The sequence below is a fragment of the Caretta caretta genome, chromosome 2 (genome assembly GCF_965140235.1).
Source record: "Caretta caretta isolate rCarCar2 chromosome 2, rCarCar1.hap1, whole genome shotgun sequence".
Taxonomy (NCBI): domain Eukaryota; kingdom Metazoa; phylum Chordata; order Testudines; family Cheloniidae; genus Caretta; species Caretta caretta.
In genome coordinates this window covers 182,752,153-182,779,689 of record NC_134207.1, presented here as the reverse complement: position 1 = coordinate 182,779,689, position 27,537 = coordinate 182,752,153, and the positions used below count along the sequence as shown (strand labels likewise).

The 27,537-nt window shown below is 40.5% G+C and overlaps 1 protein-coding gene across 6 annotated transcripts in view; it reads right to left on the bottom strand.

The window, feature by feature from the left end:
* The window catches only part of PDE1C (phosphodiesterase 1C), a 518,371-nt gene that overhangs the window by 377,124 nt on the left and 113,710 nt on the right, over positions 1-27,537 (bottom strand). For all 6 annotated transcript variants that reach the window (XM_075125631.1, XM_075125632.1, XM_075125634.1 and 3 more), the window contains exon 2: positions 2,951-3,001. In XM_075125631.1, coding sequence (XP_074981732.1) covers positions 2,951-3,001 — 51 coding nt within the window. The remainder of the gene's footprint in view (positions 1-2,950; positions 3,002-27,537) is intronic.

The window sequence follows — 27,537 nt, the reverse complement described above, 5'->3', positions numbered from 1 at the left end:
CTTACCTGAAGGCCATGAGTTGGCTAACAGTATTGAATTCAGTGGACACCATCTCTAAAAATGTGGCCTGACGGATCCAAAACTATGGCAGAACCAGGAACAGAACCCAGATTTCCTGAGGTTTAGGCCTATGCTTTATAGACAACCATCCTTGCCTTCATAAATTATGTAATTATTAAGGTCTAGTTTTGTACTGAAATGCCAGCTCAGCCCCATGTCATGACTTATGCTGGCCCCACTAATAAAAGAATATTGAAGCATAAGTAAATGGTATCCCCTCAACCCAAAAACTCAGCCTCCGGTGATATTTGAATAGTAACCTACAATCCCAGATCACACTTTTTACCAACTATAATGAACAAAAAAGAAGTTTGAGAAAAAATTCAAAAATTTCATGTTTTTCGTCTGCTTTTCTTTGCAGTTTCATCACCATTTGCTATTTTAGCGATGGACTAACAACGATTAATCGATGGAGTCCCCTAACTTAAGGCTCTGCTGCCTACAAATTTGGGAAAAATAAACCTTAAATCAAACTGACATGCCAGTACAATTTATTATTTTCTTACTTCAGTTTAGCCTGTTCGCTTTTCTGCATACATAGCAGTCAGTCTCTCTGAATCATTGTATCTGATATGATTTAGTCATGTTTCATCTGTACAGTGTACAATATGCTTAGAGTGCCATCATGTGACTGTGTGGGAATACTGCACTACAGATGTATTTTCTTTTGATGTGCTCAATAAGAGGAAATCAATTTTCAACCAACATACATGTGAATGACCTTAAAAGTCAGATATATTTATTTTTTAAATGGGCACCTAAGCTTTGTGTTCTCTGGGGCCTATTTGCAGGTGCAAAGGCAGGTTTGACACATTCAGTGTGTGTGCTGTATATTGAAAAGAAAAATTTTTTTTGCCCACAGTGAGACACCAGTTTTCTGAAGGTGTTACCTATGCTAAGTATTGTACCCGCCACCGTGTGTTGAATGTTGGCAAATAATGAACCTTCTTAATAGTGACCGCAGTCTTTCGTCTGCCAAGTAATCACACAGCATCATAAAATTATACATAGTGGAGATGGAAAATTCCTATTAGGCCATCTAATCATCTCCATCCTACTTTCTAGTGCTTTGTCCCATCAAGTTTTAAATGGCCCATTGTGACCGGGTGCCTGGATGGACCGCACTGAGAATGCCATATGCATAGCAGACTGCAAGGGATAGGGGAGACAATCCCCTAAACTGGTGGTTTATTCTATAATTAGATTCATCTAGCCAGTAACAAAACAGCTTCTGTGATACCGCACGGGTTAAAAAAAAAACATCAAATACAGTCTCCTTTAAGAATTCCAGCCCTTGACTCCCATCTAGACAGTCAAGTCTAATATAGTGAGGGATTCCTAAAAACCTGATTCACCATACGGGAAGTTCACCAGTCCCAAAGGACTGGACACTTATCCCCAGATCAATAGGAGTCTCAGACCATACACAATAATCCCGCTGATGCCAATGCTTTAGTAACTAAAACTAAAGGTTTAATAATAAAAAGGAAAAAGAAGAAAGTTGCAATTGCTTACAAGATCAATATACATACAAATATGTGTAAAGTCCTTAGGTCAGTTTAATAGTACAGATGGTGAGGCTGCTGATTTGTAAAACTCTTTCTGGAATCAATTTAAATGGTTATAGTCCAATAGACAGTCCAGGTGTGTATATATAGTCTGTTCAGATTCTTCAAGGAGAATTCCAGGTGATCCAGAGTAAACCTGGAGACCTCAGTCTTATGCCTTAAACCTTCCCTGTTAAAGTTTAAGCAGACTGAGATGGCAGGATCAGGCCGGGGCTTTCCTTTATAGCCCTGTAGCAACCTGACAAGCCTCTTGTCACAGCAAGACCTTCCCCTGAGGAAGAACAGGCAACGGTGGACCACTGCTTTGAAGCTAATCTTCAATTTCCTACATACACAGGTAAACTAGTGCATTCATTCACAGAAGGCAATTAGAGTACTTTATTATAGCACAGAAAGTTAAGCTGAAGACAATGCAGATAATATTAGTTTCCTACAGGATCTTACATCTTTGATCTTAAGGTTAACTGAACCATCCTCATGAATAATAAGGCAATTAAGATATGAAAGGGAATTAGCATCTACAAGCTAATCCAGTTACATGGTTAAACTCCTAACAAGATATAGGTAAACACAGACAAATACACTTGACTTCCACCCTTGATTTCTATTACTACAAATAAATGGGTTAATGATTGCTGGTCTAATATATCTCTTTGAAGTTCACATACAAGTAGGTTGTTTTGATTACATTTTAGTGCCTCTTGTTAAATTGTTACGGATCATACACAGGTTGGCTGTCTGTCAGTGTCAGACCCATGTGTTTAGACTTCTCCTCGTAGCCCAAGGAAGTTATTCCCGCAGCTAAGAGATGCCTCTGTTTAGGATTCATATCTGACTCAAGTTTTCTTTTGTTTAATTTACACTCCCTCTAGTATCACAAACTGAGTGTATATATAGCAAGAGGTGCTGAAAGATTTACTGATTTGGTTAAAAAGCATCCTTGCAATACTATTTTAGGGCCTGATCCAAAGCCTGCTGAAGCCAAAAGGACTTTCCATTGACTTCAGTGGACTTTGAATCAGGCAATTATTGAACATCTGTGTTTTTATAACAAAAGAGCAACTTGAAACAGGAAGGTATTCCTAGAGCTTTAAAATTCTCCCTGCTCTGAAGAAGGAATTCCATTCAATATCATTGCGTTCTTGTAACAGACACTTCCTGCAAGGTCTGCAGGAATTTTGAGGCTCCAGAACTCTATATTGTAATGTAAGCTGGGGTGCCAAGACTGGCAGGCAATATGAAGTTAATGAGATTTACCAGAGATGCATTTCTATGCAACACAGTAGGTGTAGAAGTGAATGAGTTAAAAATTGGTTACTTACGAGCAAATCGTGAAAGTGGTCGAGCATTTTTGTTGCCTGTCTCATTTGCAACTGAAAAGAGAAAAATATTATATTAAAATTTGTGGGTCATACTGGTATTTTCATTAGCATTAGACAATATCCACATGTAAAACCTATAACTAGGGCCGTACCAATTTCACGGCCATGAAAAACGTGTCGCTGACTGTGAAATAAGACCCCCATGAAATCCAATCTCCCCATGCTGCTGAGCGCATCTCAGCCAGGAGCTCCTAGCTGCTAATCCAGGCCAGGCTAGGGAGGGACAGGAGATGTCCTTCCCCTGAATGGCCGCTCTCAGTGGGGAGATCAGACTCCACCTCCAGAGCCAGAGCAGAAGTGAGGATGGTATACAAGGAAGGGTGTCCTTTTGTGAGGATATCTGGTCCATGCTGCTTCCAAGCTGGACTGGAAATACCAGTGAGAACAATCTTTCCCTTACAGCATCAAATGCAAGAAAAACGAATTGTGACAAGAAAGCGGTTTCATAAACTTCCATGAAGACACAGTATGTTGAAACAAAATCTTTTCAAAAAAATATCCAGTTTCATTTCAGGTTTCCCCTCTTATTCTCAAGTCTTTTTACATTTATCAAAACTGGGATAGCACCTGTTATCTAAATGCTCAGAAAGATTACAATGGAGTTTATGGGCAACTATAATTCTCAAATTAGCCAGCAGATGGTGCTATTATGATGAATTATACTGTATAATCCCTTCCATTTGATTTTCAATCTCTCTCAGTAAAGGAACATGTATAAAAGCAAGGTGATGAGCACAGGGGAACTTGATGCTGATTTTTAATGAGAACTTTGCGGCAAACCTATCAATTATTCCTCCTTATGAGCATTCATGAGAGCAGCCCAAGAGAGGGGTGTGTAGAAACAACCTCAGATTTGTTAGGATTGCATCTGAAAAATGGAAAGGGATGGGAGAGAGGGAGTGGAGAGGAGTTCTCTCCTTTTTTTGTGTTTTTTATAGTGTATAAAATTCTCAGAGGTGTTTCCCCCTCACATGTTTTTCACAGTGGAAATTCCAGTCTTGTTTCCCATATTTTTTCCTGAAAGACACTCTGGAGAACTGAAGAACTGGAAGCTTTGTGTCATTAGAAACATTATGAAAAGGAAACCTTTGTAACTAAGAAGGGATTTCCCTCTCCAGAGTGTTTGAAGTGCTCTGGGGTTTGTTTTATTAAGGACTTGTCTTCACTACCATGTGACATCAGCGCCAGTGCATCGATTCAGCAGCCCAGATGTAGTACGTCTTCAACAGACGTGCTACATCGATGGGACAGCTCTCTCCCATCAACGTAATTACTCCACCTCAATGAGAGGCAGAAGCTGTGTCAGAGGGAGACCATCTCCTGCTGACATAGCAATGGAGACACCACTTTAAGTCGATGTAATTTACATTGCTCAGAGAGGTGGTTTTTTCACACCCCTGAGCAATGTAAGTTACATTGACCTAAGCGGCAGTGTAGACAAGCCCTAAACACTAACTCAAAAACCTGACAAATGCTTGAGGAGGAAGTACATCTTTGTTAGTCAAATGTGGGAAAGAAGTTGACTTTTAAAGGTCTAAGAAAGTAAGTCACCATGCACACCCAAGGAGATTGCGTGTATTTCTGTGGTAACATGTAAGGTCATGTCACCTTTAAGTCTATTTCTTCAACCACAACCTACCCCTTTTTATGTTGTGCTCTCAGCTGATTTTTAAAACCAAGCATAAGCCTGATGCAATTCAACATAATGAGGGTCCGATTTTCATATGGTGTGATCAATAACTCTGAAAATTAGCCCCTAAATTCTGAATGCTCATTTGAACACCAGAAACAAGTAATTGGACACCTAATTTGAGGCTTCCATGTTTGCAAATTGGACCATAACGTACTGTAGCTAAGAATGATGTCTGGATTTACAATTAAAAAGCCAACTACCCTTTTAAAATAGTGTTAATGCTACCACTACAGCAATAAATTCCAAGCAAACTGGGGAAAGTCCCAGAATGACACTACTAAATTGCTACAGCTCATGTAGAAAAGAAAATATGGCATTTTGGGATCTATTCCATTAACATTCATAAGAGTAATGCACACACAAATGGTTTGCAGTTTTCAGATAATCTCCTCCAAGAACCTAATATGCAAATCATGAGGTAATATTTACTTCATTATACAAAAGTAACATTTATGAATGATGGCTGAGGGACTCCAATTTAGAGTGTGAAATCCTTGCCCTGAAGTCAATGGCAAAACTCCCAGGATTTCACCGTCAGATTTTTATTCTACTTTGTTTTTTACTACTTCTATCTTCTTCTATAAGGAAAGTTGGTCCAGTGGTTAGGGCACTAACGGAGAACTTGGGATACTCTGTTTCAAGTCCCTGTTCTGACATGGGTTTCCTACATGACCTTGGGAAAGTCATTTAGCCTCTCTTTGCCTCAGTTCCACATCTGTATAATGGAGATAATAGCACTTCCCTACCTCACAGCGTTGTTGTGAGGATAAATACATTGAGATTGTGAGATGTCAAATACAGCAGTAAGGGAGGGCCACATTAGTAGCATAGATACACCTATAGTAATTTAGCTTCTATTGATCTCAAATCCATTCTACTCACTCCCCAAAAGGTGCAGAGGTCTTTTAGTGGCAGAACCATTGCACAAGATGAGGAAGAAGAGGAGAAGATTTGGGCATATCACTAAATGGGTCCACACTAGTGTAGGGCCAACTATTCACAGTGCCGCTTTTTCTATTCACAAATTATCAAACAGACTTTTAGGACCAGATCTTTAGCTGGTGAAAGTCAGTGTAGCCCTACCGACTACAGGACAAATACATCAATTTACACCTGCTTAGGATCATGGCTTTAGACTGTACAAAACTATTTGTTGTTCAACAAATGGTTATACCAATGTAATACTGCCTATGGATAGATCGCAATTGAGTTGGCACGGGGACTACCACTTCCATTATAGTGCTATTCATATTGCACAGTAGTATTTGTGCCATGTGACTGGATACCTAGATCACCTGGTCTTGTTTTGGTCTCTAATGGATGACATGTGATTAGAGGGCTTTCAAGATGGTATTTACACTGTTAGTGCAAACACTCATAGAATTTCCCTTGTGCAGGCCTTCAATTACAATCCTAAACAGTTTTTGTGCTAAGCTGTGCACATATGCAGTTGTTCCTTAACTTCTGCATTCTACCCAGAGTTAAATATCAGTGCTCGCTTTAGTATTACCTGCGTAGTTTATAAAGCAATTTGGGTTCCTCCTTAAGACACAAAGAGCTGCTATAGACAGTTAATGTACAATAAGTTATTCTCATTACAGTGAAAATTGGGCTAACATTCCCCTGCTATCTATGGTCATCTGTCTTAATGGGCAGCAAAATATCAGTTCCAATCAGAGTCCCTCATATCAAATGCACTATGTTTCGCAACCACTCATCACAATGTCCAGAAGTTGTACCCTTTCAGGTTTCAGAGTAGCAGCCATGTTAGTCTGTATTCGCAAAAAGAAAAGGAGTACTTGTGGCACCTTAGAGACTAACCAATTAATTTAAATTTAAATTGGTTAGTCTCTAAGGTGCCACAAGTACTCCTTTTCTTTTTGTACCCTTTCAGTTTGTTATTATTGCAATAGTAAATATATGATATCCATAGTTTGTTCTCAGACTAAAATAGACTACTCAAATATATGTGCATTGTATGCCAGTTTAAATATTAAGCCAGTTCTCAAATTTTTAACTTCACTGGACAAGCGTATTATCTCCCTTTTTTTATTTAAAAAGGTAGCAATTTCAGCAGTATACCTCCTCAATCAATCAAGCTGTCAAAAGTTCTTTGTCAAAAATCTCTAGTACAATTCAAAGAAAAAAAATATACCAATTTGTAGTAATAACTCACTCAGACTGACAGATGAAGACAACTGCATATCTTCCCCACACTGCCATTTAACAAATGAGATGCCAACAAAAGCCACAAATCACTTTTTCAAGAACTAAACACAAAAATATTAGAAATGGACACACTGCTTTAAATAAAGCAAGAACTCTTCACACATACACATATAAGGACACAATTCATGCAAAATTTGAAAACAATTTTCTTTGAAGTTAAAACACCCTTTTTCTCATTTTCATTCACCTCTCCTTAAAAGCTTGCCAACTGCTTGATATAACTACATAACTTTTAACAGTTAGTATTGGAACTAAGTAAGTTATTTCCTAGAATAATAAGTATGGGGAAAATACAAGGCAATACTGCAGACAGAGATAATCATTACTAGTTATTTTAGGTCATACTGGCCAATTTTTCAGTAACCAGGACCATAAGCAGAAGAACCACAATATGATTTTTTAAAAAAAGCTATTCTTGTGGAATTTCTGATCCAACCAGAAGCATATGAAATCTCATGAGACAAATAGCTCCTTGTGCAATTTTCAGTCCAGTATTGAGACCAAAGCAGCTGATATCTTTCAGATAACCATGGAAACTTTATCTGAACGGAACCTCTAAAGCTTTTGAAGTTCACCCATCACTACTTAAATTCCACGCACATGATCCATGGAAAGCTAAGTGAGCTGGTCCCACAGGTCTCTGAATCAAAGAATAGTTTGTTCCCTACCTAACTCTACCCAACGTTGTTAGCTCTCCAAGGATTCCTTTTGTGCTCGAGTACAGTACCATTCAATAATTTCAGCAATTCAATATATGAGCTGCATGGACACTACTGTAGCCAGCATTAAAGCGGGTGGTGTAATACAGGAAAAGGAGTCAGCAGAGACACCACTAACTTACAGAGAAGTGAGTGTTGAATCTATGTCACATGCTATTTTTGCCGATTAAAAAAAATGTATATCAGAATAATGCACATCTCTATGGACTAAAAAGCCTGCTCAGTTTATTAAAACTTAAGGTATTTAAATGGAAAAGGCACAGCATTAATTTAATTTCTCATAGATTTAATCATTATATAATATTTTGCATTTCCTCAATGCTTTCCTTTTGAAGATCACAAATCACTTTGTAGACATGGTTCCATTTCAAAATACTCCTGTAACAGACAACTATTATCTCTATGTACAAATGGTGAAAGTCTATCTCATGTTTTCAAAACCAATTCTAAATGTATCTGGGAAAATATGTGCAGGCTCTCTGCTTAGCTGCCTTTATGCGCATCACATGCTATACCTGCTCAATCATTGGAAGAAAACTGTCAAATATGCTAACAAATTAAATGTTTTCCATATGAAAGGAAATTAAACTGTAGATCAGTCAGATTCCTGAAAGAAAGTTAATTTACGGTGAAAGACGCTTTGCTCCCTCAGGTAACTTAAGTGTGCATCCTTGAAAGCACATCCACTGACTCTACAAGCACAAGATTTCACATCATCTGTGTTCCACTGACAAATATGAAAATGTTTTCAGAACTGAAAGACTAGGAGCACACAATAGAAGAGTAGCAGAGAAGCAAGTCCAGGATACGTGTAACCGGATAACAGCAATTAATTCATTTTGTGCCAATTTATCTATTCCCCACAGACAGAGTCAGATTTTATTTACTGGCTTGCCTGAAAAAAAGGGGGTAGGTGTTAACCAATTCTGACTATTACAGACATTCTACCAGCAGAAAGCCTCCCAGAGCTCCAGGCATACGTAAGGAGATGCTACTGGTACAGCCCTTTATAGGGTGGGGACTACTTCCACTTCTTTAATCCCCAGTGTCATAAGCCCCTTTGGAGAGTACAAAGAGAACCGAGTGTGCTTCTCTGAGCATAGGGACTGCAAGTGTGGCGGGCTTTCTTACACAGGGAGTTGAGGGTCCTTTACAGTTTCCCCCTCCCACCCTTCACACCTGCATAACAGCCAAACACAGTCAGTCTATTAGTAAAAAGAAAAGGAGTACTTGTGGCACCTTAGAGACTAACCAATTTATTTGAGCATGAGCTTTCGTGAGCTACAGCTCACTTCAAGCTCATGCTCAAATAAATTGGTTAGTCTCTAAGGTGCCACAAGTACTCCTTTTCTTTTTGCGAATACAGACTAACACGGCTGTTACTCTGAAACCAGTCTATTAGTAAATATTCTAAAAATCTACTGACATTTTTCAGGACAATGTAGTGATGAACAGGAAGAGGTCTCAAATCATACAGAGACTGAAAGCAAGAGAGATGATTTTATCTAAAATTCTAGCATTACTGCCATACTAAATGTGCCTAGTCCAACTCTTATTAGAATCAATGGAAATACTCCATTCCACTTCCAGGAGATTTGAGTCAGGCCCTAGGAGAGTAGGGCTCTGAAATAATTGCTCAGCCTCACAATTTCAGGTGTTTACTTCAAATTTATTTAACACAATCAGGTTACAGCACACTAACAGCTGTTTGTGTGCCTTTGGGAATGCACTAATCTGACATCAGTAAATAAGAAACATTTCCACTGTACAGCCTCATACACTGGATGATCACTGCATGAGACAACGAATTTCAAGTGGTTCAAGATGCAGCTGTTAACTTAAGAATGAAAGCAAGAGGAAAAAAAGCAGATTTTTCCACTCTGTCATGCCTGCAGTTGGCAAAAAATGAAACAAAACATTGTCAAAAAGGATTGCAAGAAATTTTAGGAATAGGACTCCTATTAAAGTGTATTTGTAGTCTGACATTGTGGGTAGAGCTAGCCAGAAAATGGAATATTTTTTCCCCCGTGGACCACTTAAAAAATAAGGTTTGTCAAAATTTTCTATGGAAAATTCTAACTTTTTTCTCAGAACACTGAAAATGAAAAATTTTGACCACTGGTCAGCCTATATGTAGAGTTAATTTCACAGCACTCTATCAGCCAGCAGCACTTCCAGGCACCTGAAGAGAAAAATCCTTGCTAAAAAAGGGATACTACCTTGTACTTTCAGAGCATGCATCTCTACAGCCTTGAACATAGTGCTATGAGTATACACCTGTGCTATGAGTATAAAATGCTACCACGAGCACAAGAGCGAGGGGAAATATTATGAGCTGGTGGCATTTTACACCCTCACAGGTGCAAATGATGACACAAGGCAGTGGAGAATAAGGCCCTTAAAGTACAGTTCTGCTCTGAAAAATTAAAGTGATTAAATATGCTCAATAAATACAAGCACAATGCTGCTACATCCTCATTGTATGAGTACCCTTTGCTCAGCAAATAGTAGATCAAATCTGGACAATCTGGATCCTGGTTACCGTAGTACTCAAGTGGTACTTGCTGGTTCTTCGCTTTCCATCTTTCAACTCAGTGTTGAGGGGCTGTCAGTTGAAAAGCACTTGATAAAAGTCAGTAATATAGGATTTTGCAGCGTGTCACAGAGTCAACATTATCTGTCTCCAAGAAACGCATATTGATTCTTTCCTTGCCAGTTGGTTGACAATAAGAGGCTACAACATTCTTCATGGAAATATGACAAATCCATTTATATGAAATCAGATACTGATGATATGGAGACCTTACCAAGTACTTTGCCTCACTGGGACGTTATAAAAAAGACTCACTCAATTTAAAGTTGTGAATGTTTAAAAACCTCCTGATGAACCCTGGAACGCCCTACCTTTACTAATACTTCAACATCCCTCCATGTTGTGGACTTCAACAGCCACCACTTTTCATTGGGCTACAGAAAATATGATAAAAATGGACTGGCTCTCCTAGACTTCTATAAATGATCTATCTCCCCCACTCCTCCCTCCCTCTAGGCAGTCAATCACCTTTTTCTCTCCAAACAGTGGAAACAGGGCTACTCTCCTGACCTCAGTTGGGTCACTTCAGCAGGGAGCCAACTGTTATCAGCCTCCTGCAGAGTTCTTCGAAACCTCCCACACAGTCAGCACCCTCCCACCCCCTGCCTATTCTTACTTGGATAGAAATGATGATCCACAGCAAGCGCTGTCCCTAGATTGAGGTGGAAATACAGAAGAGCAGACTGGAAAAAATACTCAGAGCTGCCTGAGAAGTATATAGTGTGCCTGCCACATAATACTCTTGTAGAAAATGCCTACACTTGCATCTACAAAGCAGTCTACAAAGCAGCCACTAAATCCAAAAGACTTATATACCCTGCTTAGATGAAGAATGTCCAAAACCTCTGAAGCAGTATGAAGCATTGGGTGACTCAGAGATAGCAAACTGCCTAACAGAAAGCCTCAATGCCCGGTGCAGACAATGTGGGGAAGAAGTTACATCAAATATGGACATAAAATATAGCAGAAGAGCATGCTCATTCACAAGGAAGCTTGGAGAAGCACAGAAACCATGGAAACTTGTGCAATTGCAAATACGACCACAACCAACAGCAGCAATACACTAATGCAAGACTTCTTTAGAACTCAGAGAGAAGACAATGGACCTGACCTCTTGCAGCACTAAATGGAAGACCCAAAAGCAGAGCAAAGTCAGGTAGCAATATTGTGACAGAATACACCCCAGTATTCACCCCTACACGCTACAGTATTGTGTTCATCTTTGTTCAAGGTATCCTTGTACGGTATCATTTGAAAACTCAATTTGCTGATCAGTACTGTCCCGATAAAATGTGTGGCAACATTGTATGTGAAGTTACAAAATTTCCCTGTATGATGTTCAAAAGTCACGTAGCACCCAATTGGTCTAACTGGCCTGTCTTGAACAAAAGTGTATATATGCCTTGATTTGCATTTGAGCCGTAAGCAGAGTTATCAAGCAACAAAGGAAAACAAAGGAACCTCAAAACAGGTGAAAAAGAAAGAGCAGAGAACAACCTTCCACACTGACTGTCTCTAGTTCTAGCTGGAAATGTTTTTTAAAGGGGGGAGACAAACACTCCAAGACATTCCTCTCTCTCTCTCTCTCCCTGCCCATTGCATTCTCTACGCCTAAGAAGACAAAAGGAAACAGCCATTGAAACTTTTGGGAGAAAAGATCCCGACCTGAAGAGTTTGGTCAGTAACCTTGCTGGAAGCATGTGCTGAGAAATTTTGGTTGAATCTAATATAGTTTATTAAGTTAGGCATTTGTAAGAGTTTTATCTTTATTTTTCTTGTAACCTTTTCTAACTTTTATGCCTCAGTACTTGTACTCACTTACAATTTCTTTTTGTAATAAACTTAATAAACTTGTTCTACTATTTTATTTAATCCAGTGTTTTTAAGTTGAATTGTCTGGGTAAGTCTATTTAAAATAATAAGCTTAAAGGAATAATGGACTTAAAATATATGTACTGTCGAGGAGCTGACTGGGCAGTACAGAACATATTTTCTGGGGGGAAAACCAGGACTGAGGGTGTGTTGGTGTCACCCTGCACTATAAGCAAATGCCAGTGAAAGCCAGGGTGAAAATGGCAGGCTGCAGTTACACCGACACTCAGAGTGTGGCTTGAATGCTGAAAAGCTGTTTGTGAGCGGCCCAGGTGGGAGCTACTTCAGCAAGCTGTTGTAAGGCACCCAAGTAGCGGGGCAGGAATGACACAGCCCCCCCCCACTGGTCTGAATTGTTCCCCAGGATGTCACAAATATGTATCTAGCACACACTGGAGTAATTTAGTACTAAAACAGATTATTTTGTAAATTAGATGGCTTAGTCCATTTGCATCAATGACAAAAACAGGAAAGCGGTCACTAGTGTGGGTTGAAAGCCAATTGCACATGAGATGAAAAACTGAACTACATTAACTAAAGTCAATGAACAAACATTTTCATTTGCTGGAGGTCCCAGCAGTCTGAGAGTAAGGAATTAATTGCATGTTTTCATCATCAACTAATCCTTTAGGCTCTCAAGATAATAGCAGAGATCTGTATACAACAGAGAAAACAATACATTCCCAAGGAAGATGTCAACTGACAAAGGTGGACAAAAGGAAACTTTCAGTTTCACAGTGAGATTTCAGTCATCAGCTGAGGAATTTTGCTGCATCCAGGAAACTCAAAGTATAAAAAACAATATATCTATTTCTTTCCAGATTTGGTATTTTAAAGAAATATCCTCTTGCTAGTCTGAAAAGCATCCCCCCACCATGTTGAACACTGAGATAATCCTATTATAACTGATCAAAATAAGAATTAAATGGAGAAATAAAAGGTATCACCAAGATATTTTTCAATTCTTGCCTAAAATTTGGTGCTTAAGTCTATATTTAGGCATCTAAATTAGTGGCCTGATCAGCAGAAGTGTTGAACATGCAGCAGCTCTCACTGAAACAATGAAAACTGCTGGGCATGCAATACATTTTATGAAAAGCAGAGATGCATAGTTGGGGCAGGATGATGAGGGGCACTACCTAGTTCTCAGTGAATAAAGGGTTAAACTTCAGTGTTCCCCTCTCCTTGCATGAGAGCTCAGAAAAAGGGCTAAAACAGTAGTTTCCTGTGAGGTGGGAAGGGGGAGTATCAAGTTCTGCACCCAGCAGTCAAAGACCCCCAAGCTGGGGAGCTTTTCTGTTTACTTTCTCCTTACATTAATATATAATATGGCTGTGTGTGTGTAATAAGTTAAATTAATATGTGTGCACACACAGTACATAAACACACACACACACACACACACACATATACAAATCACTCTACCATCTTACACTAGCCTTTGTGTTGCACTGCTTACAATTTTGCATTTTCTTGCCTGTACTGACCCAAAGGCAAGCCTTGTGTTGCTGAGGTCACGTTGATTGAACAACTCAAAGGTTATCAAAATATATAACAGAATCTTTTAGTTCTGTGTCCAAACAAATGGAAAACCATGATAGATGGATGCAGGGGTGGAAATGAGCCAGTATCAGCCTGTACGCAGCCCACATTAAAGTACTACCATGGCAGCGCTTTAAGGTCCCTGCCCCTTGTGCCTCCCCTGATCAGCGGCAGCTTTTGCCAATAGACCATCAGACAAAGGGCAGGGACTTCCCCTCAGTTGTGAAAATGCAACTACTGTGGCCTGTGCCTACAGCCTTCGTCTGCCTCAGCCTAGCCTCCCAGCTCCCCCTTCAGAAACTGACAGGCTCCTCTTTTCCAATCACCACTGAATTCAGGGGTCCCACCACATTCTTCCTCAAGATGGCTTCTTACTAAAAGGAGTTAGCCCCAGGGTAAAAAATTACCCTCCATTACCACTCTCTCTGGCAGGTCCATAAAATAGGACTCTACTTTATTGTCCCTTGATTCTCCTCTGACAACTCCTGCTTGAGATGTGAGCAACATCCTTTGCCTCAGGCCAGGATGTCAAGTCCAAGGCTGAGCAGCAGGGAATAATAAAATCTAAAAGTCTCTGAGGGGCTTAAACAGAAACGTCCCAATGAGCAGGATATTCCATAATTGGCCACAAGGGTTTTTGGTATTTTCCTCTGATGCAGCTGTTACCAGTCACAGTAAGAGAGAGACTAATGGACTAGATGGAACACTCGTCTGCTCCACTATGTTTTTTACATATGAATTGCCATTCACTTAGTGTTCTTTAAACCTCACCTGTAAAGTTTATAACATGTAAAATTTTAACACTACACCATTTTAATTCTTGAAAACACACTTTAAGCAGCTACAGTAGATGCAAAGAAAACTGAATAACTCAAGAAAAGTAACCACATAACTGACATTGAGTCACTCTTCCTATCTTGACTTCCCATTAACAAGTCAGAAGATATTGCAGACTATCATATTATTATTTTCTGGTTATTACTCATTTTATGATTAATCCAAGTGAATTTTGCCTTATTGAAATTCAGTGTGATGCTGTAACGTAGCATCACAAAGAATGCTAGGGAGAGTCTAACATTTCTAAATATACTCAATCTGTTCCTTCAGAATAAAAAGTCAGATGAGTTAGTTCCAGATGGTGACCTTTGGATAAGCAAAGTCATTAGAAATCATGAACCTCTGTGAAGCATGATGCAAACATGGTATTAGGTTGGCCTGCATAGAATACACACAGGTGCTTTGTTTCCCACATGTTAGTGGAAAACAAAGCTGGCGTTACATTGCTGACAACTCAGCAGTACAAGTCCTCAGAGTGCTTTTGTCATTTTTAACTCAAAAATGAACTAAAAATAAGTAAACCATTTCTAATAAAATAAAAACCCTGCACTTATAAAACCAGCAACACTTAAGACTTCTAATTGGGATTGTCAAAGAAGCCTGAGACAGCTAGGTGCCCAACTCTTTGAGGCTCCTTGGAAAAGCCCAGCCTCCAGATCTAAACCTTGCACCTATATCTGGTGCAGCTGAAGCTCTCATCCCAGGCTAGACAGTACTCCAGGATCCTGCTGGTTATTTGCAGGACAATAGCTTGGTTTGGTGCATGATTCAACTGCACAAACCCATTTTTACTGCAATTCCACTGGTGGCTCCAAATTCACGGGTGAAGAATCAAAAAGGTCTTTGAAGCTAAGGTTAAACTAACAGCTTTGGACCCTCTGCCCCTATCCAAGCCCAAACTTTTGATATTTGGGGGCAATTGGGTAACTTCAACAGTTCCCTACTTGCACTTCATTTCCCCCACGCAGAAGATCTGGGATGTAACAGCTGGGTTCTCCTACCTGATGCTGTAGGTTCTGGTAATCTCCCGTTCCAGATTGCAGTCTCTCTCAGAAGCACTTGCATAATATGGAGTGTTAGAACCTCAGTCTGTATTCTGGGGCATGAAAAATATCCCAGAGAATGATAAAGTCTTATAGCCTGTAAAACCGAGGAAGTTCCAGATTATGAAGTTTACACTAAACATAAAGGGGTTCAGAAGAGAAACTATTCGCTATTGAAATTACCACCTTCTGCTGACAGAAGTAGGGCTATGGACAGTCCTGTATAAAGAGAGTCTGAGGCTTCTAATACTGCTGGGGTTAAATCTATAGATGGTCCTGCCCAACTCTCTGAATTGTATTGTGTCCTCTATATTTCCCAGATACTCTTCGTCCCCCTAGATCTATGGGATTCAAATACCTGGATCTAGATTTTAGATCCCACTGGAGAGAAACCCAGTTACAAAGAATCTGAACTTTCTCAAAGTTCAAGATTTGGCTCCAAATTTTGGTTTGAGCCTATCAATGTACGTTTTTCTTTAAGGACGTTCTTCTGCTTTGTTTCAATCATCCACCCAACTGTCAAAAAATAAATTGATTCACTGAGCATGTTCATTTGAGTGCATGTTATATTAGAAGTTTGAGTCACCTTTCTTATATTAGACTGGAGAGGCCATGATTCGAAGCTCCATGCTATTCCTAAGCCTATCATCTCGGGCTGTGCTTTGTATCCAGATGCAAATATGAATGGCTCAATTTTGAAACTGCTTCCTATTCAACCCGGCATTGGAAACAAACACAGAATGTCCATGTTTTTCCATCTGATTTTGGAGCACACAAGCTCAGCGTAGGTTGTTGGTGGGCACAATGGAAGTGTGGTTGATTTCAGAAATGTCACCTTGAATCAAATTTATACACTGATTCACACTACGTTTTGGCTCAACAATCCAAAAGCAAGAGTTACCAACTTCTGAGCAACACCATCGTATTTTCAAAGGGTAGAAAAAAAACTCCACTCTGCATTATGGCCAAACTGGGCAGCTGAATCGGGTATAAGAAAAGGGGAAGCAATGGAGGATTCAGATCACATTGGTGTTTGAATTTCTATGTTTCTAAATTTACCTACCTGTTTCTGAAAAAAAAAATGTATATAAAAATATCTTCACAGCTAAAATGATAGAACCTAATTATGGAAAAAGCTGCGGAAATTATCATGATTGGATGCCATTCAACTTACACTCCTGCAAAGTACTGAAAAGACCTTATTAAAAATAAGCCAGAGTTGCAAATAAAAGGCTAAAAATCTATAGGATGTGGCTCTCTTTAAGAAGCAGAACAGCAGAATCCACACTTGTCACTTAATTGCTAAATTTCCTTTCAGTGCATCCATTAACAAACAGCTTGCTCTGCAAATAGCAAGTGGCCATTGTGATGACTCCAAATGCTAACTGCATCTCTTATAGGGATGCATGGAAAAATAAAGGCATTGAATCCACACAAATGAGCTGGTTTGTTTTTATTAGTTCCACAGGAAGCAGGTCCAGACTCCCCACCACGCTGTATAAAAGCATTAAGAAAATAATGGAATGACAATGTCCTCTGTTTCCAGACACTGTTCTAATGAAAACAAATGCAGAGCAAAATGCACTAATTTTAGAACAGTTCAACAGTATTTGCCTTCGGGTGCTTTATGAGCAGGAGGACTAAGTCTACCCCTCACCCTTAGCAAAGGTATTGAAGATGCCCATTATTGATCACTGACATTTAGTAATTTAGTCAACAACAGCAAGTGTTCTGTAAAGTGTCTGACAATGATAGAGAAGTCCGCAAATTCTGCAGAAGGGACACACCGCATTAAGTCACGACGATGTAGAAAAACACAATATGCATAAAAAGAAAAGGAGTACTTGTGGCACCTTACAGACTAACAAATTTATTTGAGCATAAGCTTTCATGAGCTACAGCTCACTTCATCAGATGCATTCAGTGGAAAATACAAGATGCATAATGACAGCATCCATAGCTATGTGTTTTCTACCTGTTTTTTCCTTAGGTACATCAGCATAAAGTAGTTGTATCTTCCTTGTTTTGGCCATTGGTGGACCAGAGAAGTGAGAGGAAGCTCTCTCATCCCTTAAAGATACAGGTGTGCTGAATGTTTAACCAACGGATCTCTTTTCCCAACTATTTGTGAGGCATTTGAGTTAAATAAAGTTATTAACAAAAGCAAAGCTAAAAAAAGGCTTTCAACAGCAGGTCTAAAAATTCTTTCCCCTCTAAATTCCTCAGAATTAAATTTCCTTGGTATTTGTAGTATGATCATACAAGCTCTATAGCTGCCCAAAGGATCTTTGGAGAAGTAGGAAATAAAGGAGACCTGACTTATTAATGTAAATAACTAGCAGGAAAAAAAAACTTGTCACACATTTTACACACACACCATTAAGAAACAATAGAGGACAATTATTTGATGCTTGTATCTTGGCAACAGAAAGAAAATGAAAGCTTAGAATTTGTAGTACATTGGAAAGTGAAACAAATATGTTGAGTGATGCTAAAATCAACAACTTGGATTTGTTACAGTACTAATGTGCTACCACAAATTTATAAAGTGCCAGAGAACAGCAGCACTGAGTTTCTGGGCAAAAGGAAAGAAAAAGTGCAAGGGAGAGCACATGCTCTAGCATTAAATATTATTTCCTTTAAAACTGGATCCATTAACCTGGTTGTGTGGATTCTTTTGTGTACATATCTTTGAAAGTAATGGGACATGTTAAAAATCAAGGCTTTGCCGTGAGGTATTATAGCCACAGCATCGAAGCTGCGTAGCTTCACAAATGTTTAATCCGGGGGGGGGGGAGGGGGGTTCTTTTGGAAAACATTTTCCAGCAGATTCATTACACAGTTACCATGGAAACTTTTTTTCTGTTGGTAAAGCACAGCCTGACAATAAGCTCCTGTGGATGTGACCCCCTGGATTTGAATTTCGCAATGCTAGTAAATGAGGTCCCATGTGAATTTCTTGAGGGCACCTTTATTCCCCTGCAGAGCATTATTTAAAAGAAAAAAATGATGCTGTTGTTCAAAGTGTGGCTGCAGCACAACAGCCTTCAAAATGTTCACGAAAAACCACTAGTGTGACCATGAACAGCTGAAGGAAATGCAACAAATGCTAGCCCACAACTCAGCAACTAACATAGGTTACCTCTGTTTTTCCTGTGCACTGTAGAAAATAAATGCTCAGCATACTGGCACCAATGGCTTAGATTGCTTGATTGGGTATCCCAACTCATGCCAGGTAAGTATTCCTTATTAAACAAGGGGATCACTGTCCCTCCTTAAAAAGGGGTGCTCTGTCTCCTTGTTGCAACCCCAAGAATTTCCTTCTTTCAACCCTGTCACCAGCACAGCCACCACCAGACTCCAGCACAGGCTGGAGTGTGATACATACTTCCCAACTATAAGAACAGTAGGACAATGGAACAGACTGGCTAGGGAGATTGTGGAAGGCTCCTTCACTGGAGGTTTTCAAAAGAAGGCTGGATAGTCTGTCTTGAATGGTTTAGCCACAACAAATCCTGCTTCTTGGCAGGGGGTAGAGTAAGTGACCCCTGAGGTTCCTTTTAACCCTGTGATTCTATATTTGTCTCAGAAGTACCACTAGGTGCAACTCCCTTCTGAGCCCATTAATAACTCTCACTCAATAGGTCTTGGGGGTTGTTGCCTCCACCCTCCAAGCATTGAGCCTGCCATCTCCGTAGGATATCTAGCCTGAGCCAACCAGACTGGAGAATGAAAAAGTGGGAACTGAACCGATGGCCAATACAAAGCACCAGTCATTAGCTCTCCAAAAAAGCCTCAGGTGTAAAACTGCATACCATTCAATTTTGTGGGACCATCCAATTCTCTGTTGTTTCTGGAATGCAATAGTGCCACATCACTTTACACTCGCACGGTAGAATATATTAAACTGAGTGCAATACAGAAAATCAGTGCAATCGGTACTCTGGAAGCAATTGTTCTGGTCACTACAAAATACTGTATGGATACAGCCACCACCTTTGATACAAAGCTAAAAATGCATTCTTTCATGGACGCCTGGGTAAATTTTCAAAAGCATCTAATTGATTTAGGAGCCTAAGTCCCAATGACTGTCAGTGAAACATAGGCTCCTCCTAAGTCATTTACATGCTTTTGAAAAGGTTACCCACTATGAAAATAGAAGATGTTCTCTTTCAATAGCATGGAGACCATAAACAACTCCATACCTAAAATCTCTAATATCATTAAAGCACTAAACAAAGTTCTAGCAGGATAAAGACCTAGAGCTTTCAATATCCATGATGCAGGTATCTCAGCCCGCTAGCTATTTGCAATGATTGGGAGATAGGATCAACAACAGAAAATCCAAAAGGAAACAAACCAAGCCATTGTTTCCTGCAGTTGCCTTTTCTCCTCTGCTTCTGAAGCGATAGGTTGTTTTCTATTGCCATGCAATAAACATCTGATACTGCCCAATGTGTGTCATGGGAAAATATTGTGTGTTCTCATGTGGCTTTTACAACCAAACTGCACTCAAAAGTGCAATGAGCTTCAATGGTAGTTCTGTATGCAGAATGTACGATCATATTCTAAATTGTGTCTTTTAGAAATGGTGAGGAGAAAATTCTGATACCATGGAATGCTCAGCATCCTTCATTATCACCTTGTGGTTAATTTAAGAATACTAACGTCATTACACTAGCATGAAATTGGACTGATCTCTGTGGAAGTCCATAGTGGTGAGTGTTTCGGTCTACTAAATTTCATGGCAAAAAGGACTCCTGTCATGAGGCAAAAGGTTTACCTAGCTGGAAGGAACTACTTCTTTCTTTAACAATTTATAATCCTAAAGCAGGGATGAAGTTTTTTAAAATCAGCATGGGCAGCTACGAAAGTGGGAGCTAAGTGGTAGGCTTTTTTTTTTTTAAACTTATTATTGAAAGCAGGTAGCTCGGACCAGACTATAAGATACCTATAGTTAGTAGGTGATGGCTGACTGCAAGTCATTCCAAAGTATTTCAGAACATAGAAGGTACGGACTCTGAACAGCTATAATTCCCACAAGCTTCAGCGGGAGTTACAAAAGTCTAGCCACGCTCAAGTTTTGACCCTAAATTTTCTCAGCGGGCCTGATCCAAAGCCCATTGATATCAATGGAAAATTCCTATGCACTTCAATAGACTTTGTATCAGGCCCAATAAGAAAAATCTAGGAGAGACGAAGGAAGTTTCTAGGGAGTCTTTCTAAGTAGGGTTGCACTTGCTAACTTCCAGGTTCCACCCAGGCTTTGCTCTTTTGCATTTACTGCAGCCTATCTTTATTTTTAAACTGGATGTATTACAACGGGTGTCTTCAGTAACCTCTATGGTGAAGTTTATTGCATTGTTCCTAGGTCATCTTGTTGCATGAACAAGCCAAGCTCTCAGGAGGTTATTGTGCTGTCAGCTCTGTGCTTGGCCATCAGCTCCCAGGGGGTTCAATTTTACGGGCACAGACCTCTTGAAGCTTCACTGACATGAAACCAGGTTTTACTAAGTACTACACCAGTTGTTTTCATGAGAACCAACTATATACTGTTTCCTTTGCACTTCTATTTCTGTCTGGGATTCCCTGGGGCCACAAGGAATTAGCACTGAGGATTTAAAGAGTACTTCTGAGGGTGTTCCTTTTAGGTGTGAGTCTCCCCTCCCCGAGAAGTTCCTGGTTTTTGAGACAAGGTGAACTGCGACTCACTTATGAGAGTTCCCCCTTTTTCGTCTCCTTCATAAAGATGGCTTGAAATTTCTTTGCAAAAAAAGTTCTATTTTGTTTTTAGAGGTTTGAAACATTGGAAAGATAAGGTCTTCATATCACAACATGGTCCAGTCCTGCCCTCTGAACAAATATGTCTGTTGTGACTGGATCCAACCACTGAATCCCATGGGCTGCTAAGCCCTCTGGACTGATCACTGTTCCTAGCTCTGGGTCTCCCAGGAGCACTCCCTAGCTGCAGACCTCGTGTCTGATCTCACTATCCTTGCAAGACATGGATTTGGTCCAAGTCCTTTAGAAAAGACAAAGTCTCACCTGCCTCCTCTCTGTCCAGCTGGTCTTCTGTTTCTGTAGATGAAATGGCTTCCTTGACTCAGAAAGCCTAAAAGTGGACTAAGCTAAACCGCACACAGCCGCTTTTAGTGAGGAGTCAGACGGTCCACATGGGGAGTTAGTGCTGCACTTTACATTCACACCCTAGCTTGTTCTCCACTACCTTGCCATGTAGACAAACTCTTAAACCCACGTGCTAATATGTAATTTACACACACACACACTCCCCCATCCCTTATACATCACTCAGGGCTGGTCAACACTTAAACACTGCTGGTGAGCCGCCATAGCGCTACAGTGTAGACATTACCTACACTGACAGGAGGGCTTCTTCCCTCGGCACAGGTATTCTACCTCCCTGAGAGGCAACAGCTAGGTCAATGGGAGAATTCTGCCATCGACCTAGCACTGTCTACACTGGGGGTTAGGTCAATTTAACTGCATCACTCCGGAGTGTGGGTTTTTCACATCCCTGAGCGACGGTTATATTAACCTAATTTTCTAGGTGTTAGGAATTTGCCCTATAAAGTCTAAAGGGTGTAAGCCAATGTAATGTATGTTGTAAGGGATCAAACAGGTGAGTGCAGCAAGAAAACTAACCGAAGAGCATAAGAGGTAGGCTATCCTTTTCCACTTCCCCTTTTCTAACTCCTCAGCACCCAATTCTGTACAGCCATGCATTTTGTGTTGTGTTTGTGTCTCTGTAAAATCTGTGCACAATTCCATACATCTCTCTCACACGGGAGAGCGGGCCTACAAACCTTAACTCCCCAACACTACAGTCACTATACAGGAGGCTGAAAGTAGTACTCCATTAGCTCACATTAGTGGCAGGCTGTGATGTTGCCCTCCATAATGTTTTATGGAAATATGCTTATGAGTGTGAATATAATGTAACTGGAATATGCTTCATGCAAAAGGTCTCTTGTAAGGTATCGTTACAAAGCTTATAATCTACTGAGTGTATTCATCCTATTTGTATGCATGTATCATTCTTGTATCTGAAGCTAGAAATATGAAGTATTACTCTGAGGTCCTATTGTAATTATGCAAAGTGTGGGCCATTAATTGTGGTTTGGAAGCTTGATGGCTCCCATTGACTAGGACAATTGGTTGTAAATGGTCTGTTTACTTGCAAACCTTCCTGGATGCCTGCGGGCCAGCCCTGGAAGAATGGAGGCTGAAGCTCACAGGACATGTGAACATGTCACCTGATACTGGAATCCATCTTAAACCTGGTGCTTTCCCATTTAGAAGGAGGAGTGGGGACCCAGAGAGACAAAAGATTCCTGACTTGTGCCAAAGCTATAAAAGAGGGTGGAACAGAACAAAGGGGGCTGCCAGTCATGAGAAAACCCCTGCTTTCCACCTAAGATGGCTGCTGGAACTAACAAGGACTGTACCAGGGGAAAGGATTGGGCCCAGACTAGGAAGGAGTCTAGTCTGTGAAATAAACTTATTGGAACATTTCTGAGGGTGAGATTTTACCTGTAATCAATTTCTTAATGTATTAGGCTTAGACTTGCTTGTTTTTGCTTTATTTTGCTTGGTGACTTACTTTGCTCTGTCTGTTATTACTTGAAACCACTTAAATCCTACTTTTTATACTTAGTAAAATCACTTTTGTTTATTAGTAAACCCAGAGTAAGTGATTAATACCTGGGGGAGCAAACAGCTGTGATATCTTTCTATCAGTTATAGAGGGCGGACAATTTATGAGTTTACCCTGTATAAGCTTTATACAGAGTAAAACAGATTTATTTGGGGTTTGGATCCCATTGGGAACTGGGTGTCTGGGTGCTGGAGATGGGTAACCCACTGAGCAGTTTTGGATTAAGGTCTGCAGCTTTGGGGGCATGGACCAGACCTGGGTCTGTGTTGCAGCACAGTAGCGTGTCTAGCTCAACAAGACAGGGTTCTGGAATCCCAAGCTGGCAGGGAAAACGGGCTCAGAGGTAACTTCAGCATGTCAGATGACAGTCCCAAGGGGGTTTCTGTGACCGAACCTGTCACACAGGCATCTTATCCTCTGTATGGTTCAGAGCACAATATCCCTTATAGTCCCTATATCTGGATATTACAGCACAAGCAGTGAATTCCCATTTGATGTGATGTAGGAAGCAACACACCCCTTAGGAGGGAAGATTTATCCATAACATATCCCTACATATTCACAATAAGTCTGTTCTAAACAAAAGAATCCCTCCCAATTCATCCAGGATGCTGCCTCGTCGTGCCTCCCCCCCAAGGAGACATGCCTCTAGGAACACTAGGCTGAACTGGAACAGTGGATTCCCCCAAGCTTTCTGACGATTCCTTTTGTAACTTTTCCTGTTAATCACAGCCTTCTTGTCATTTGTTTTACACCTGAACTAGGGAAAAAATTCACGTACCTTTTAAATCCTGCCCACCCACTAGGAAGGTGTCACACATCTCAGTTTGAGAAGCTTTAAACTAAAGATGCTAATGCAACGTTCATGTTAGTCTGTTCATACAGATCCTGACTTTCCTCCCACTGACGTCAATGGCAGTTTTGCCATTCACTTCAATGGGAACAAAGACAAGCCCTAATGAAACATAGACATAAAAAGATAGAACAAAAGAAAATAACTTACTGTGTTTGCTTTTTACTCCCATTTTAGTCTGCAGATTATTATTATTTACATTCACCCTTTAACAGTTGTCATCCAGTGAATAAGGCCTTCTGAAGTAATCAACAGTTGTCTGAGGGTGGGAATTTGCAAGTTATTAGCATTCTTCACCTCTGATCTTGTAACTGGTGTTGTTGAAGTGCCAGAAGCACACACAGAAACCTCAGCACCAGAGTATATGCTACCTTTTGAAGATCTGACACAGGATTCTAGCACACATCTGAGGAGCACCATTCTGAATGGCCGGTTGTGCCATTAGAGGAAGTTTCAGAACTCCTTCCTATATTGATTAAGCTTCCTGCACTGTGCGAGGCTTCCCAAATAAATACATGAGAAGTGGGGGGAGAATTTTCCACAACTTGTGAAATCAAGTGTGATCTTGAATTAGATTTTGCTAACATGTCTTCAGTCCATCTGGCAGGTGGCATACACAGGAAGGGTTTCCTCACAAATAGCTGTTTGCACATGGTGTTCTCCAAGAAAGGTAAACAAACATCTAATTAATAGGCCATTCAGCAACCCAGCCACGAATAAATGACTAGCACACTAAACCACTTCATAAGCCACTACCACAGATGTTAGGGTCACCATATGTCAGTCCCTTTTCTATTTAGGAAATCTATTTCTACTTGTGGCAACCTGGCAGACAGGAGTGCAGGGCTTAGGATTGATGACAATGGATATGATCCAATTTTGGAGAACAGTATCAGACAACTGAGCTACAGACAGACAATCAAGAAAGAATTGTGTATCATTCTAGTGCAGGGGTCGGCAACCTTTCAGAAGTGGTGTGCCGAGTCTTCATTTATTCACTCTAATTTAAGGTTTTGCGTGCCAGTAATACATTTTAACGTTCTTTAGAAGGTCTCTTTCTATAAGTCTTTAATATATAACTAAACTATTGTTGCATGTAAAGCAAATAAGGTTTTTAAAATGTTTAAGAAGCTTCATTTAAAATTAAATTAAAATCCAGAGCCCCCCGGACAAGTGGCCAGGACCTGGGCAGTGTGAGTGCCACTGAAAATCAGCTCCCGTGCCGCCTTTGGCACGCGTGCCATAGGTTGCCTACCCCTGTTCTAGTGCATAAAGAAGGGTGGTGGGGCACATTTTTTCCTGTTGGTGGCAGCCTGCCAGTGATCAGCTCCAGACAATGCTCCTCAGACTCACCTTTGGAGCAATTAGCAGTGATGCAGAAGGACACGAATACAAAGGTATTGGATCTTTTAAAATGAAAGTAACATTTTTTCCACCTCAGCTTCAAGTCAAGATGACCAAATCCAAACCCGTTAAACATTGCTAACCACATAAAAGATGCGGCTAGGAACTCAGTTCTCATTGATGAACTAGGTTGAACCTATGAACTATTTATAAGATGAATAAGTGAAGCTCCCCTTTGCTGAGTGGTGAATTTGCAACATCAGATGTACCTCCATCAGATGGGCCAAAAGAAATCTGATGAGGTTCAATAAGGATAAGTGCAGGGTCCTGCACTTAGGACGGAAGAACCCAATGCACAGCTACAGACTAGGGACCGAATGGCTAGGCAGCAGTTCTGCGGAAAAGGACCTGGGGTGACAGTGGACGAGAAGCTGGATATGAGTCAGCAGTGTGCCCTTGTTGCCAAGAAGGCCAATGGCATTTTGGGATGTATAAGTAGGGGCATAGCGAGCAGATCGAGGGACGTGATCGTTCCCCTCTATTCGGCATTGGTGAGGCCTCATCTGGAGTACTGTGTCCAGTTTTGGGCCCCACACTTCAAGAAGGATGTGGATAAATTGGAGAGAGTCCAGCGAAGGGCAACAAAAATGATTAGGGGTCTGGAACACATGAGTTATGAGGAGAGGCTGAGGGAGCTGGGATTGTTTAGCCTGCAGAAGAGAAGAATGAGGGGGGATTTGATAGCTGCTTTCAACTACCTGAAAGGGGGTTCCAAAGAGGATGGCTCTAGACTGTTCTCACTGGTAGCAGATGACAGAACGAGGAGTAATGGTCTCAAGTTGCAGTGGGGGAGGTTTAGATTGGATATTAGGAAAAACTTTTTCACTAAGAGGGTGGTGAAACACTGGAATGCGTTACCTAGGGAGGTGGTAGAATCTTCTTCCTTAGAGGTTTTTAAGGTCAGGCTTGACAAAGCCCTGGCTGGGATGATTTAACTGGGAATTGGTCCTGCTTCGAGCAGGGGGTTGGACTAGATGACCTTCTGGGGTCCCTTCCAACCCTTATATTCTATGATTCTATGATTCCTCCTCCCCATGTTGAGAAGTTCCTTACTGAGCAGTGAAAGTTCTCCCTCTCACCCTCTCTCTCTCTTCCCTCTACTACTTGCTTGCCTTCCTGGCTCCCCCAGACGATTGAAATAAAGTGAGTCGGGAGAGGGGAGGAAGGAGAAAAAGAGCAGACTGACATGCCTGGTAGCTATGGTTAGCATGTTACAAGTACGGATTCTGTTTTCTGGCAGGTTTGAGTTTCAGGTATGTGTCAGAAAAATCTCAGTTTTTCAGGATTCTTTGTATATACTCTAACAAGTAATGTATATTACTCATTATACCAGTATATACAGTGTTATGAGTATCTTTGTAATGTTTCCTGGTATGCTTTAACATAGTACTGTTTCAAAGAGCACTACATTAAAGCACATTACATTTATTACACACCATGGTCTACACAGAACAATTGATGCACAACACATTAGTCTGCTTTAGAAATCACACACACACACACACCCATAGTCTGCATTACTGCATAGTATAGACGAGCCCTTAGATACAAGTAAACATCTCCAATGTTTTTCCAGTGTTCATTGGATAAACATGGAGGGGGGGGGAATTAAGTCAAGGGGTTTTTTTAATCAGTGTTTAATGGTTAAAACCAAAAATCAGAAGCCCTAGTTATAGAACAGCCAAGCAATCTGTCATGAAGAAACCTATTCTAATCTAGTAGGTGATCTACCTTCAGATTTTATACACTACAAGAGTCCATCTCTTAAAAAATAATCCTCTAAAATGCTATTACAGCATTATAGCATAATTAAGCTGAGCTAAAGATAGGGGAAAATTGTAATATTATAACATTATTATAATTCAGTGATATACATTTTTAGGAGATTTAGGTCCCATATTCATATCCCAGCCTTCACTTTCTCCATCCTCACTCTCATGCATTAAACACCTGCACGTACATTTTTAAATTCCAACACCTGTATCTGCAGCTATCAACACTTTTTGGGGGGGAGGAGAGGGTGCAAAAACACCTTTTTTGCACAGGTGTGGCTGCCTCAAAGTGTGC